General features: G+C 48.4%; 1 protein-coding gene across 41 annotated transcripts in view; it reads right to left on the reverse strand.

Moving 5' to 3' along the window:
* The window catches only part of LOC122388703 (septin-7-like), a 95,946-nt gene that overhangs the window by 21,345 nt on the left and 58,777 nt on the right, over positions 1-15,824 (reverse strand). For 21 of the 41 annotated variants that reach the window (XM_043380013.1, XM_043380015.1, XM_043380012.1 and 18 more), the window contains 2 exons: positions 9,995-10,147; positions 2,335-2,542 (listed from right to left, as the gene is read on the reverse strand). In XM_043380013.1, coding sequence (XP_043235948.1) covers positions 2,335-2,542; positions 9,995-10,147 — 361 coding nt within the window. Of the gene's footprint in view, positions 1-2,334; positions 2,543-5,806; positions 6,327-9,994; positions 10,148-12,539; positions 12,673-15,824 lie in introns of those variants that run through there. The other 20 variants (XM_043380021.1, XM_043380018.1, XM_043380016.1 and 17 more) reach the window with 5 other exon arrangements.

Genomic DNA, 15,824 nt, shown 5'->3' on the forward strand with positions numbered 1-15,824 from the left:
TACGGTCTACACGTAACGTCATCGCACCCTGTTTAATATCTGTCTACCACTACAGACCCATGTAACGTCCTTCTTCGTGTGACCGTAAAGCGAGCTGTGCCATGCCACCACCTGGGCCAGCGCCTGCAGCTGGTCCTCATCTTTCGTTCTGTCCATCATCTCCTGTGCCAGCTTCACTCCGCGATCCGCTCCATCATTCACAACTGCCAGGCTGTTGACGTATTTGTGAACTGCGTTGTAACCTGAGATACTTTTCCATTTTTGACAGGCTCTTGCACCCATTCGAGGGCGCACTCATCCATATTATGGACGAGTGCCTATGATTCTCATGGCCGGGTGCCCGGTGCAACCATTCGAGGGCGCACTCATCCAGATTCTGGACTAGTGCGCCCTCGAATGGTTGCAAGAGCCTGTCAAAAAATGCAAAAGTATCTCAGGCTACAACGCAGTTCACAAATACGTCAACAGCCTGGCAGTTGTGAATGATGGAGCGGATCGCGGAGTGAAGCTGGCACAGGAGATGATGGACAGAACGAAAGACGAGGACCAGCTGCAGGCGCTGGCCCAGGTGGTGGCATGGCACAGGTCGCTTTACGGTCACACGAAGAAGGACCACGTGGGTCTGTAGTGGTAGACAGATATTATAGCAAGGTGCGATGACGTTACGTGTAGACCGTAGAGTGTAGATGGGCCTTAGAACAGTGTAGGATGTTTTAGACGGACCTCAGAGCAGTGTACGATGTTTAAGACCGATCTCAGAATAGGATACGATGTTTTAGACGAATCTCAGAGCAGGGTACGATATCTAGACGGATCTCATAGCCGGGCACGATGCTGTTGACGGATCTTAGAGCAGTGTACGATGTTTAAGACGGATCTCAGAATGGGGTACGATGTTTTAGACGCAGCTCAGAATAGGGTACGATGTTTCAGACGGTTTTCAGAGCAAGGCATGATGTTTGTTTAGACGGATCTCGGAGCAGGGTACGGTGATGTTACGCGTGGACGGTCTCAGGACAGGGTACGGTGAACTCAATCAATACCCATATCTGCAATGTAAATTTGATTCTGTTCAATCTGCGTTTATGTGGTGTGCCATTGCCGCAGTCGGTTGGATCTGAAGCGAGACATTTGAAGCACTAACCTGAGACCTTTTTTTGATTGCTTACTCCTAAACGAAATCAGCGGCACATGAAATCACCCACACCAAGATTAAAACTGGCACTGCCTTCTATCCGGTAGGCACGCACGCAGTCGCGCGCGCACACACACACATATACACACACGCACAGAGGCATACGGGCACGCACAGACACAGTTTCACACGTATGTATGCGTACATAAACCCGGATTTTAATTATCGTGCAATGTGCGTGGGATCTGAGCATCACTGAGCATCGAAGAAGCTAATATTGCTACGTTGCTTACACATATTTCCCATTTTGCATTCGGAGACTACAACGCTGCACTATCATATAACACCAAAATGCAAATAAAACTTCAGAGCACTAGCGGCAACCTTGTTTACCGGTAGTTTACTCTACAAATTGGTGTGTGAGGTTCAAATGAACCAAGGAACGGGGTCCCGGTGTATCCTAAGTGAATTGGAAAACTTCGTGAAATTTGGGACACCCTACTCTACAGGTCCAAGGACCAGAGCCACGAGTTCGTAACCTGAGAAGAACGAGGGGCACTGACTTTTCGTGACTGGCACGGGAGTAAATCACGTGATGCTTGTGAATCAATCTTCTGAGAGCCGCGAATGAGCAAGTCCGAGAAATACGCTGGTGCGGCAAGTAAAGCTGTTAGCATTCTGGTGCTAATAACAATCACAACTGGCGCAGATATTGGCATTTATCCTGGATGATGAAATAAATCAGTTGTAGACATAGCATGCTTTCCATTCACACGAAAACGTGTAAGTAAGAAGAGGAAAATACAAAGATCAAGGTTTCCGTTTTCACGGTTTTCCTCCACAATACTCAAAACAATTATTGTGCATGCAAGCCTACTCATGCACAACTCATTTGTCACATGTCCTTATCACAACAGCATAATCTATCGCTCACCTAATTACTCAGCTAATTACAGGCCCACGATGCGTAGGTAGTTGCAACAAATGGTTGGGTGCAAACTAAGCGATCGACCATTTCTCCTTATGTTTATCTTCTTTATCCGCCCCAATCCTACTAATTGACGTCAGGTTTCCTTCCTATCAGATGCAGTTGTAGAGTGTCCTTCATGATTCTCTTCTACCTTTTATTCTTCCATTTCCCAACCACCTCGTTTTCACCCCCCCCCCCCCAACATTCCCCTTCTCTCATTTCCACTCACCGACTACCATCAGCGTGAAGTGGAAGCCCTTCTTGACGGCTCGCCGGTACACCTGGTTGGGCAGGTTGGCGAAGCCCACGTAGCCGTCCAGCTGCTTGGTGCGCCTCTGTGGACCCCGCTGCCGCTCGCGGTTCTGTTCGTCGGCACGGCGCGGCGGCTCCGGTGCCGGGCCCTTGGAAGGCTCAGGGTGGTCCGGCTTCGGCGCCACCTGGGAAGAGATGGAGAACAGTGGAGTCAGAGGGAGATTACACGATCTGGAGCAGGTCAGAGGTAGTCAGATGGACTACGGGGGGGGGGGGACATTGACGTCTCCTATAGTGGGTCAGATAGGTGGTCAGACTCAGTTGGGGATTTGGCGAGCCTGGGGGTGAGGCAGCGAGAAAGAGAGTTAGTTCGGACTTACACGCTCTTCTATTCTTCAACATACATAATGCTACCTGGACAATGGTAACACTACGTTATGATACGGTCACTGGAGAGGTCAAGGAAAGGTCTGCGAGGTGAGAGATCAGCAAATGTTTGCGAAGTCATGCGTGATAATAAATGGTCAGTGAAAATGACTGGCAGTAGGTTCGAGGTTGGCCCGCTGGGTCAAGGACACTTTGCAAAAACTTTACTCTAAAAAAAACGAAATGACAGAAAACCAAGGCCGTCAGCGCCGTGCAACATCGAATGAAAATCCCAGCCCCTACATCATGGATCGCCCAGGGAAGAGGGAAGAAAGGAGCGAAAGGCTCTGATATTTGGCATGCGCCATAGCACGCGTGGATCATTATTATTCCATGGTGGATTGCGCTGCGAAAACACGTCTCGTCCATGGCGTGGAGAATGAGATATTCGTGTTAATCTTGTCATATCGCAATGATATGACACGTTTGAGCTATTTCTTATTCGCTTCGTTGAGCAGCAGCAACCAACAAACATATATCCTCAATCACGCAGTACCACGCCAGCGCAGCGTGAGCCTCGCAAGAAGCCTGACGCGGCGTCATCACCCGTGAATAAAAACTCCAACGCTTCTAGTGGCGCCTTCGATAACCTTCGATCTTCGATCGCGAACCAGCCGACTCACTCGACGAACAATAGCAAAAACCACCAGCATCGCGAGGCGCGGGGAGGCGGATAAAAAGATCGATAACCCGGCAGGGCCTCAATAGACGGACAGCATTAACAACGGAGGACGATTGCAATCTGGGCTCTGTCCCGGACCCATGGAGGCCCCGGCACGGTCTCATCTCTTGCGCATGTTCCACTCACGCGTCACCAATTCCAGAGCTGTAAGCCGAGCGGGCCTCACACGCCAGCAGAGATGCTGGCTCGTTTGAGAGATGAGATTGGCGAATAACATGGGGATGATGTCGGCACACAGCGGGACTAATGTTCTAATCGGCTCAGACACGCTGATACCGGTCATCAGCGTAAATGGAATCAACCGCAAAACACCAGAGTGAAAGTGACCATCTCGACGTTTTTATTGTTAGTGAAATTAGGGGCGTTTCGTCAGTAAAAAAGGGGAATTAAGCCAGCGTGTCAGCAGACACCGCTGGCTCTATCAAGACCGGACAGATAGGATTGGGCCAAATTCGACGAACCCATTCGCTTGGTTGCAATGGCTGAGAAAATGAATTTTGACAATGACAATGATAACATGATATAAAAATCCATTAAGCCACACTAATGGCTTGCAAATGATTAAATGGCCCTCTATATTCACATCACCTGGGAAATCGCTGAGCACGAAACCCAGTCTACCACATAAAGTAAACGCCATGCCGTGACGGAGTCCACCGGGCACCGCGTCACGCGGCGTGCAAGAGGTGACGCACCAGCGGCTGTGACGTCCAGCGTGACGGTGCATGGGTAAACTTTGGTCTGCATAGACAGGCATAGCAGATTTCCAGCCACTGCAGCCAGTTTTCGCCATTCAAACTTTGTCCAGCACATGCAGCACAAATTTTTCAACGTCCAGCTGTTGCGATTGAAGTTGACGATGTGGCCACATCAAACAAGTACTGACGATAAGACTGTCTAAAAATGCAGCATATTTATAGCACCATCACTGTCGCAACAGACTGGCGGGGTTAGGTAAGTCGACAAGCAACGGAAATGAACAATAATTAGCGTTACAGAAGTTGAATAATACGTTGCATGAAGGATTAACCCCGCAGGCGGTGGGCCTACCAGCCACCTTCCGCGCGGTGGGGGGGGGGGCACTTTTTTGCCCCCCCGTATCTCCGAAACTACCGGACGGATCCGGAAAATTCAAACGGTGTTCGATAGCCCTGTCAAATTTGTCAAGGGAAACCAAATTTCATTGACCTCGGGGTCACCGATGACGTCACAGGTCAGGTCAAAGATAAAATGTTTCACCGTTCACGGGGCTTCTAGGGAAAGCGCTATAACACCGAGTAAAACACATTTTGTCGAAAATCAGCGATGAGGCGTCAGTTGTCTAGTACATATGTTGCTATTAGAGGTCACCGGTCATACCAGGTCAGGTCACAGGTCAGGTCACCAAGGGTCACCACATGAGCCCAACTTTACTAAGGTTACCTATGCGATGCATGTTTTATGGCCAGTTTTTCATTTCCAACTCAATGGTGTTGGTTATAAGACCATCAGGTACGGTTTAGGTCACTTTCTGGTGGAGGTCAGGTCAAGGTCAGGTCAAAAAAAGGTCAAATTTCAAAGTTGATATTTTTGCATAAAATGGTATCGATTCGATGCAGCTCGTCACGGGGAGTCTAATGGTGGTCTTTGTTTTGCGCTACGAGGTCTAGAATTGCTAAAAATTGAGTTTGAAAATTTGACGTCATCAATTTTGAAGTTTTTTCGCTATAACTTGGCCAAAAAAAGAGGTATCGATCTCAAATTTGGTATGTAGATAGAAAGCGGTAGGGACTATCACATATATTTCGCTTTTTAGAAATTCAAAAAACTTTTTGGATTTTTTGTCTATTATATTCAAAAAATCTATTTTTTGATTTTTGGGGGTCAAAATAAAAAAAAATCGAAAAACCGAAATAGCAGTTTTGTAGCCCTTTTGATTCCACACCTTTTATGTCTGAAACATTTTTCTGTATCTCTAAGGCTGTAGGCCTGACAGCTCTTCCCGCGAAACCTTTTTTTGGGTCGAAAATGGCAAAAATGACGTCACTCTGACGTCATTAGCGGCCAACCTATCATAGCCTTTGGAAAAACTTTTGGTCACCATGTGCGCTAGCTGCTCCCGGGAGGGTACTGAAAGTTTGGTGACGATCGGCGCAGCGGTTCTCGAGATATATTGAAAAAACTAAAGGGGGGGGGGCAAAAAAATGCCTCCCCCCACCACCTGGAAGGTTAAAATCGGTACCATTCTGTAGCTTTCGCTACGCTCATCCCGTCATAACTATTCCGATCCCTCGCTTTCATCTTTTCGTGTATAATTAATTTAGGGCGTCCCGTTGGTTTTACAACCCCCTCTGCGTCGTACCTTCCCGCCTGGTCCCCCATTGAGGTGCTGCTGGCTGCCGGTCAGATCCAGACCACTGCGCGACAGTCCGGAGCTGCCGCGGTCCAGCTGCCGGCGGCGCTGTGGCAGCGGCAGCTGCGAGGGCTGCGGGCCGCCTCCCCGCTGAACGCCCGGGGCCATACCGAGAGAGCGGTCACAGCCTTAGGCGGTATGACAGGTGAGTGGAGGTCTGAAGGGATCGGTCGATCACAGCTGAGACGATAGCTCGCTGGAAATGCTGGTTTTGGGAGGTCTTCTGCCCACCACTATTCACTTTCCACTTGAACCAGCCTTACTGTCTTCACTTCACGAATAACTGTCCACACTGCTACAATCCACCTCACTGTCCACTCTTCTCCACACCGTCCACACCGTGTCCACCTCCCTCTCCACACCGCCGGCGGCCCGGTGACCGACTGAGTCCGCTCGCACGCCGCTCCGTCCGGCCCGACACCGCGCGGCCGACTCCGTGCGAGGTCCGGTCGCACCGTCACCGCCTGAGCAGGTACCGCGGAGGGAGGCCGCCGGACTGGACTGATTCCGGACCGATTAGTGGGCCGCGCTGATCCGCCAGGTGTGACTAGTGTGACACAAGGTGGGACGGTGTTAGACCGCCTGTGAGGTCCGGGAAGGTAGTTAATTACCGCCGTGCAGACGCGTAGAATGATGCTGCCTCGGGAGGATCTTGGGGATTGGGGAATATGTTGATTGTTGGTGGCCGTCATTACAGCGAAACTGGCTAAACAGTGTAATACGATAATATGAAAAGAAAATGATAAACCATATCAAACAAATTCTGAGCACATTTATTAAATGTTTCATTTAAATCAGAAAATGTTAACAGCGGTAACTGTTCACAAGCAGGAAATCAGATCCTAATTGCTTTTCTGGTTAGCAGCGCCGCTGACTCGTAGGAAGTGATGAATCGATGCGAAGGCATGCAAAGACAAATAGCCAATTAATTGAAATATGGCTGCCCCGAAAAATGAATCTATTGCGACGGCGGCGATGCCCCACAGATGCACGGTACCTACTTGATGGATTGTGTCTACGGCATAACGTAAACAGCGGGGGTGAGATGGACTTTGGGAAAGTGACACATTTTGACGTCAGGAGCATAACCTGCTTTCCTTCACCATTGAGGGATATAAAAGAGAAAGTAGCCACCGTAAAAGGTCAATAAAACTAACACAAACACTAGTTCAGTATCGACAGTAGTCCAGGTATTTAAATAGTTCAGCCGTGAACCACTCGACGTCTTGTTCCGCTCTCAAACGTTTGAGACTGGTTTGACAGATGACGAGTCTTTCAAACTGCTGTTGGCAAAGGACAGTACCAGTGCCCCTGCCACCAATTATTTATAGCACTCGGCGCGTTGCTTTCCAACGGTTTTGTCAACAGGTCATCCATACCGCTAGCCTTTTTATGGACAGTTTTCTGTGGTTCGTTGGTCTTCCCACAGCTGAGTTCTACGATAACCTCACGCAATTCCATCGGGACCACGAGCTTATGCGCTGATGGCGTGGCAAGAAAACGCAGATCACAAACCGCTCTTTTCGGCGAGGGATCGTTCTCCCCAGCACCAGTCACCAGTCGTGGCTGGTGCTGCCTGGTGTGACGGTAATCAGCACCAATAGGACCACATGCGATCACCAGCACCAGCACGCTATCACCAATAACGGGTGGCAGCTGACACACCATCTTCTGGCTTGATTCAGTGCCGCATCGGCGCCACCCAAGGCCATCATCACCAGCGTTTGCAGGCCCGGTTGACTGGGACTGGAGCTTGCTGTGCTGATTGCTAAGGAATTCACAAAAAGCCACATTTCACCTGCCTCCCAAGCCATGACAGGCTCCAACGGCATGCAGGAGCTTGACGGGCTGTCAATGAACGGAACTAAAAAACAATGCAACATTGCAGGCCACAATGAATGCCTCGCGTTTCTTCCGTTCAGCAAACGCTTCAAAGACGCTTGTTCAAAGCACCGGGTGCGTTTCACCCACGCTTTCTACTGGTTTACAGGTCGCGGTATCTTCGTGCGTTTTTGAGCACGCGGATAAGGTTTTTGCGTCCCAGGGAACAATGCTGTGTACTTGACCGGCTAATGACAATCAAAGTATTCAATGAATAGGATGAGACACCGACAGGTACAGACACTTGCATGCCGGGAGAAAATATCCGTTTAAAAACAAGCGTGACACCCATCCAACGTTCAAGGGCCTGGGTACGATTAGGCAGCGGCGTATCTGATAACTACGGCATACGGATAATACACGTCAAATTTCGAATAAAATGGGACCGTTAGCGGGAAAAAATACTTCCCCAGTACGTTTTCAAGTACTTTACATTTGACGTGTTTAACTTTCCGCCAATTTTTCCAAAAAGCGACGAATGGGCTTAAACATAAAAACATACAAAACATGTGGGCTTCTCATGCCACTTTTTGTCCTTCGCAGTCATTACGAAATAGGAATCAGAATCAGACATTGGGCGTCATTCAGCACTGCGATCAACTTCCCAGTGACCTAGTCAAGTGATTATGATGCAGCACGAGCTCAGTAAGTGACCCTCCAATCCCTTTTGTCGAGCACAATGATGTTGCCACCTTGCTCACAGACAAGCAAGGCATGCTCCTTCATCACAAACACTCATTGTGAGACAAGCAACCTCTGCTGTTTGTGTGATGTGCCGCGTTACCCCGCCCCCTTCACCACCGACAGGTCCCCCCTCTCACCCTTCCAAACCCTATCAGACAGCCCTGGCGGCACCACAGAGGTCAAGGGTGACGCGGCACGGAAGGGATTTGAGCCTCAGTTCAGCAGCTAGTGCAAACGCTGGGGTCATCTGGGTCAGCCACTGACAAAACACCGACGCTAGTCCAATACGTCGCACGCCACAACGGCCGATAAACATGCGATATCACCAATGTGCGTGATAGGATGATGCAAACCAGATCTTTAGCATATGCCGGAGTATGTCTTTAGCATTAGCGCGAGCGTGCGGTAAAAGCTTTTTAGATTAAACCGCATAATGTTGAAGGCTATTGAGCAAAGGTTTCGGCCCATGGGCAAAACATTTTATCAGCGAACTTTTGAAGCATTTCCTGAGACGGAGGAAGGCGCTGGAAAAGAGCCTGATAGAAATCTAACGTGAACTTACGTGTTGCTTTGGTCGCTTTGAACTATTGAACAGATTGTAAATGTTGGTTTTCAATAAGATAATTTTTTAAATCCTAATGTACAGACATATTAATTAATCACCTACATTTATGGCGTCCATTTCATGTCTTTTACAACTGCAATGAATTGACAAAAAACGCATTTCACATTGATCAGTAAAAACTTTATTCATACTGACATGGGTAAAAAACCAAGCGCTCACTTCACAGGATGGTATACCTTCCACTCTTCTCTAATATTGAAAACGAACGTTACTCTAGCTTCTCATATGACATAGATTGAAATAGATGTTCTTGGTTTGATATGAATCCAACTCAGAGCCAGACACAAGGATGGAACACAGTGATCTTGAGTCGGCTTGGTTTATTATCTTGGTCAGGGAATATGTACATTTTTAGTTCTTGATATTCGTTCTTGGTTTTTTCACTTCTGAAGCATGTGTAATTGTTAAAGAAGCTTAAATATGGAAATTAAACGGCATATGCTAAAATAAATATCACACTTGGGCCGGAATGTTTCATTCAGGACCTCGGGCTTTGTTGAATTTTCCGCCCTCGACCTTCGGTCTCGTGCGGAAAACTCAACAAATCCCTCGGTCCTGAATGAAACATTTTACCGGCCCCGTGTGATATTATATAAACTCCAACTTGTTATCAAATTGGACAGAACGATAAGACCCTGTCGACAAATTGTCTGGAATACGATTAGCCCGAAACTGGTACAGGCTGCTACAACCGAGCTGAAAATCTCTTACAAAGATGTTGTAGGGATTACACAAACACACCACTGGCACTAGGATCTAACAAAGATGTCACAGAGATACACAAACACACATTTAGCCTACACATTAAACACAGTTGTTACCGAGAGATACACTAAGCCCACATTTACAGCAAAATACCAGCCTAGCGTCACATCTCAACCAGCCCCACCCAGCCCCGGAGAACTGCCTCGGGCAGTGAACAGGCGGTGTTCAGCTGTTCACCTCACCTCCGGCCTGTTCTCCTTGTTGTTCTCTCGCACCTCCTTGGCGGGGGCGGGGGCGGGGGCGGCCGGTGTGTTGTTCATCTCCTTGGGCACGGGCGGCGGCGCCACCGATGGCGGCGTCTCGCCTCGGAAGAACATCTCCCGTTTATTCTGCAACTGTGGACACAAGCAAAGTGTGGCGTCAGCTCAGACCATCTTTACATAAAGCCGTCGAGTTATGAAATGTGGGTACGATGCAGTAACGAAATGTTGCATTACAGCATGGGAATGCAAAAAGTTGATCACAGATAGACGAATCACAGTTGGTTGAGACAGATCAGATGTCTCAGGTTGACCCAATCGTATCCGTCAACAAATCGTCACCCAACTATCACCGATACGTCAGCAAACCACAGACCAACCACAGACGAATAGTCAGCCGTACGACACTTGTCAAAACACCACGCTCCACAGGACAACCGCACACCACCACAGACCACCGACAGACGTAACCACAAACCGTGCGTATGGAGAACGTCCCGAACCGCACCACACACCTACACAAACCAACGCCACGACCGACCGGGACCAACAGGAATTCATCGTACCCACACTGTCACTACGACGCCAATTTTCCCGCCGGTTTCTTCCTCATTGGACAAACCGTCGTCCTTCCTCTCAGCCTATTCAAAGGCGCCTTTCGCGGCGGATTCCTGGGGTCTTTTACCCAGACCCGGGGAGGCGGTCTTTCACACACACACAGGTTGCCTCATTTCGGCAGCTTTCACGCCTCACCGGCGAAAGGGGCCGATAGACTGCGAGTCTCTCGGCCCGGTCTCGTTACCATGGTAACCGCCGCTGCCGCGCAGTCTGCGGTCAGTTTCAGGCAGACAATGAGGTCTGTCACGAAACGGGTGGCGGCGCTCCGGCGGCACCGCGCTAGCTCGTTTGATCGCCTGGTCATGTGCAATTTAGAGAGGAAGGTAAATCATTTACACCACTGCGAGCAGCAGGGTCGACAAACTCAACTCCCAGTCACAGTTTTGGCAACAGGCCAAAGTCCCATGAATTGACGTGAAAGAATCATCGCCAGGAAAAATGCCACGGTTCAAAGCTAGACTTTCATTTGCAAATTTGTGTAAATCATTTTTGTGGAAGTGCTAAAAGCTTGTAACACCAGCAGTGGCGAGTGGCGCTAGACTGCTGGTTCTGAGGGCGTCGCCCCAGCGCCTGTCACGGCCTCGGGAGATCCCGAACTCGTGAGAGTCAATCACCCTGGGAATCAAGCCACCCGCGGCACGCCCACCCGAAACAGCTCGTGGGAGTTGCATGCTGTGGTGGCCAGTAATGGCTTATAAAGCCGCCAATCGCCGATGCAGCTCTGGGCGTTTGTGAGGTGGCATATTCTAAGTAAAAGGGTGTGATAGGTTGACTGGCCTCTATCCTCTATCACAAAAGAATCCCTGGGGTCCTGACCACTGACCACCCCTGCCTTCATTTTCCTCACCATCTTCAGACAACCCGTGCGCCCACTCCTACTGGCAGCCGCTCCATCTTGAACAGACAGCACGGCGGCTGGCGGAGGCAGCAGGCGGCTAACGGCGCTGGCGGTGGCTGGTGGAGGTAGGCGACTGGCGGCGGCAGCGGGCGGCTGGTGGAGATGCTGCCGGTCCGGCCAGCGCTCCGTCTCCGTCAGACGGCGGGGCACCCGTTGGCGGAGACAGGTCCCGGCCCGGGCGGGGGCGGGGGCGGGGGCGGGGGCGGGGCTGATTGAGGTGAAGTCGGTACACCTCTATCAGTAGCCCCACTGACAGGTGTCACTGGACTGCTTGTAGCGGCCCGGCGCGGCCCGATGTTTCAACAACCACTAGCAAATAGAGGATAAAAGCATCCCGCTGGCAATCACAAAATGGCCTAACAGATACGCCTAATAACTTTGCTCGATGGTATCCTGCATACAAAATACAAGGTTCAAAATTCGACTTTTAGCCCAGTGCCCCCCATAATTTTGAGTAAATTTCACATGTGTGTAAAGTAGTGATGTCAATTTCAGAAATTTTGGAAACCAATACCAAACCGATACCGACCAAAACTACTGAGAGTATACCAAAACCGAACCGATTTGCAGAAATAGGGTGAAATACCGACTAGGTACCGAATTCAGGGAATCATCAAACAAATGCTTCAAACTTTTTCAAAACAAATGATAAGCACTGAAAGGTAATACTTTAAAATAAGGCAACCAAAACAAGTCAGGAAATCTCTAAATTATTTGCACTGCAAAAAAATATAACTGTATTGTGCAACTATGAACAAATATTCAGGTCAGTAACTTAACTGGGATGTGGATTCAAGTCATCTGCATGAGGTGATATAGGACAAGAACTTGAACCCTGAATCTCATCCATGCCTGAACCATCAAACGTCCTTTCAATTCAAGTCATTCAATTCAAGTTCAGTCAAGACAGGGTTACGTCATACGTGTGTTATCATGATCCAAAAATGGTAACCAAATGACAATGATGGGCAAGGCTATACCATTAATGTAAACAAAATCCATGATACCTACAGTTCAACTCAAGTAGCGATGGTGACGATAGTGACGCTGCCAATTTTTCATCATAAACAAATGTTTAACACAACAAATCTTGATAAATAATTACTTACGAGGTACACTGATAGATAGCAGACACCACTGTAATGATATCGCGATGAAAGCTAAGTAAAATGTCCATAATTTTACGGAATCATTGACACGTGTCACGTGGCATCTCTTCCACAATGGCAGCCTTGCAGGCGGCGGCCATTTGCATTTAGGCACGAAACGCACGGAACTGCATAAAACAAAGTTTTTTTCTTTTTTGCTTAAGAACACTTAAGTTATAAATATGATGTTCATATTTTGGCATCTTAAAATTAATTCAAGAAAGATTTTAGGCTGTTATTGATAAAAAATGATGAACCAGAAAAACAAAGTTGCTCAGTTATTTTTATTAGTTATTCAGATACATCGGGTTTTGGCGCAGCTGCGACATTAAAAAGTTCTTAGTTGTGTTCAGTTTTTAAACTGCTATTTGCGAATCAAGCTAAGACCCAATTATATTTTAGGAATGCTTTTGATTACATTGCTAGCGATTTCTATCTGTTGAGGAGAGCAGGAAAGAGAACACTAATTAAAGAAAATAAATTATCCACAGGATCTTTTTGAAGTTGAGCGAAGTTGAGAATTTGTGGGGTGATGATAAAGTGATAAATGCTGCCTTCAATATTAGATGATAATGGTGAAGCTAGTGCTATAAAAAACAGGGTTTTGACTTTTGGATAATGTAACTGCATTGCAGTGAAATGGAGAGCAAGACAAGGTCAAGATCAATCACAGACTCATCAAAACAAAGTCAAATTTGTTACTAATGAATGCTTGGGAAATTTTGAGTAAGGTAGTTAAAGTATGTTTTCCAGTATACAGTGAGTTAAACATTGATACATGTTTATGTCTTGCACATTAGTTTTTTTTTGTAAGATAATTATCCTCATGGTATTAGAATTTGCTAGCACTGATAAGTTGCCACTTAACATTGGTAGACTGATGTGTTTGATGTTACAGATAACGTGTTTGCCCATTTCTTATGACATCATGCATTGGGAGAAATGTGTCATGATTGTCCTTTTTCTTCATCCAATGTCATTTAGCAAATCAAATTTGAGTTCAGAAGGTTTATAAAAAAAAAAAATGTTTTCAAATTTTTATGACAGAAGTTGACTTTCATAATACCGACAAAATACCAAATGCTTTTGGTATAAAATACCGAATACCGAATCGGTATTGGTTCGGTATCGGTATACCGAAATTTTGGTAACCGATTGACACCACTAGTGTAAAGCTTGGCTGTTAATCGGAAGCGAACTAAATCACAGCTAGTTTGCGTCTCAATTTTCTCATCAGCGAGTAGAGCTACGCAGCAGGCGGTCCAACCGTGTCTGCTACATCGATCAGTGACTGCCTTGCGGCGGCGAGCGGCCAGGGGCGGCGGGCGGGCGAGCGAGAGGGCTGCGGAGAGCCACGCCACGGCGGCGAGCGACCTAGACGAGCCCAGGAGCCTCCAGGGAGTATTCAGGGAGCGTCGATCCATCCCGAGCGGAGTCTGGTGGGATGGGGAACACCTGGCGTGGCGCCTCGGTGGGATGAGGTACCTGGGCCGCACACGGAAGCATTCAACACACCTGGTCAGACGTCTGGAGGGGAAATGGGTGGTGATGACTGTCTGGGTGGTGTCGGGGTCTGAGGGAGAAGTGTGGAGCGGATGGTCGAGTTGAAAGGCACGAGAAGAATCTGAGGAGGTAATTGGATTGGAATCCGCAAGAGAAAGAATCAAACTAAAACCGAGCAAATCAATGGGGAAAAAGAAATTCACACAGGACTCGTCAAAACAATGTCGTTTTCTATAACGGGGACGATTAACAATAAAACGTGAAGGAACAGAAGTGCACTGATAGAGTGAGCTCAAACGATACTTCTGCTAACTTGCTAACACAGGAACATCTTCCGCCAGGTATTTGACTGATGCGTTCAATGAACTCGACGGTCACACCAGCGGTCACCGGAGCCCATCCAAGCGCAGTCACAGCGGTCAGTCGGCATCCCACGCCAACCTGAGCTGACAACTAGGGATACCACCGCCGGTCCCCGAAGCCAAACGAAGCCCGCTAAGTCACATCAGCCTGTGACGGCTCTTCAGCCTGTGACGCCAGGGAGACGCCCATCAATTACCAACTACTCACGAACGCTGGACATTGGCAGCCTCCCTCCTCCTCCCTCCCAACTCTCAAGCCGTGAGCCCTAGACGGTCCGCCCTCCCAAGGTCTCGGTCCGGCCGTGTGCTCCCAGCACAAGGGCCCTAACGAGTTCAAATAGGCCTGCGGACGCAATCAGTGCAGCCGGCTACCCAGTCACGTAATGCTATTTGGAATCGTGTGCGTACGGGAATGAACGTGCGCGGTCGACTGCCAGCTCCGAAAACAGGCGAGCGCGAGCGTCTGGGGAGTCGTAGAAATCAAAGAAGTATTTATGAAATGGCAAGCGTGCGTCGTTGTCGCTCACATGATCAGCTTAAAGGTATACATTTGGGCGTAAATATTAATTAGGCAACAACATTAATTAATTAGGACATAAAATAGAACATGCTCAGGCACGCAACGCAAACCAAGCGTCCCACGTATAAGAACGGATGCATGAGTAGAGCCATGGGTACAGTATGACCCAGACATACCCACTGGACCGGCCCGGTTCCGGTGGGAGGTAACGGGTCGCGGGCGGCGGTGCTGGACCCACTGCCACGCGAGGAGATGGTATCAGTGCCAGTCGGAATGGCGGCACCGCCGACCCACAGTAAACAGGAGGCCACTGTCGGTAGATAGGCAACAGGAAGCGCTTAACGGGGCCGTGGTCATAGAGCTAGAGTCATAGAACTACGGCCGAAGTAAACAGGAGATCGGATAATGGGCAGTAAGACGTCTCGATCGTAGCATTCGTAGTGACTTAGACAGAACAGAAAGGACAAGTGCCATGGTAAATTACTTTGGCCTAAATGGGATGTGAAAATTAGATGCTGTAATCTGATGCAAGCTTTCTGATAGTATATTCAAGCCGATTTAATTCATATGCAAATATTCTCTGACAACATACAGCAAGCCCAAAGTTAGTTTATGCAGCAACAGAAGCTTACCGATTCAACGTATGCATAGTGGCCATAGTGCCTCCTATCTAAAACAGATCTGGTACCACCGCCGATATAATGGATAGATTATCGCGAGATGATCGAGATAGCGCATACGAAGACCGACATAACACTGGACG

Source organism: Amphibalanus amphitrite, unplaced genomic scaffold (assembly GCF_019059575.1).
Source record: "Amphibalanus amphitrite isolate SeventyFive unplaced genomic scaffold, NRLGWU_Aamphi_draft 000333F_arrow, whole genome shotgun sequence".
Lineage (NCBI taxonomy): Eukaryota > Metazoa > Arthropoda > Thecostraca > Balanomorpha > Balanidae > Amphibalanus > Amphibalanus amphitrite.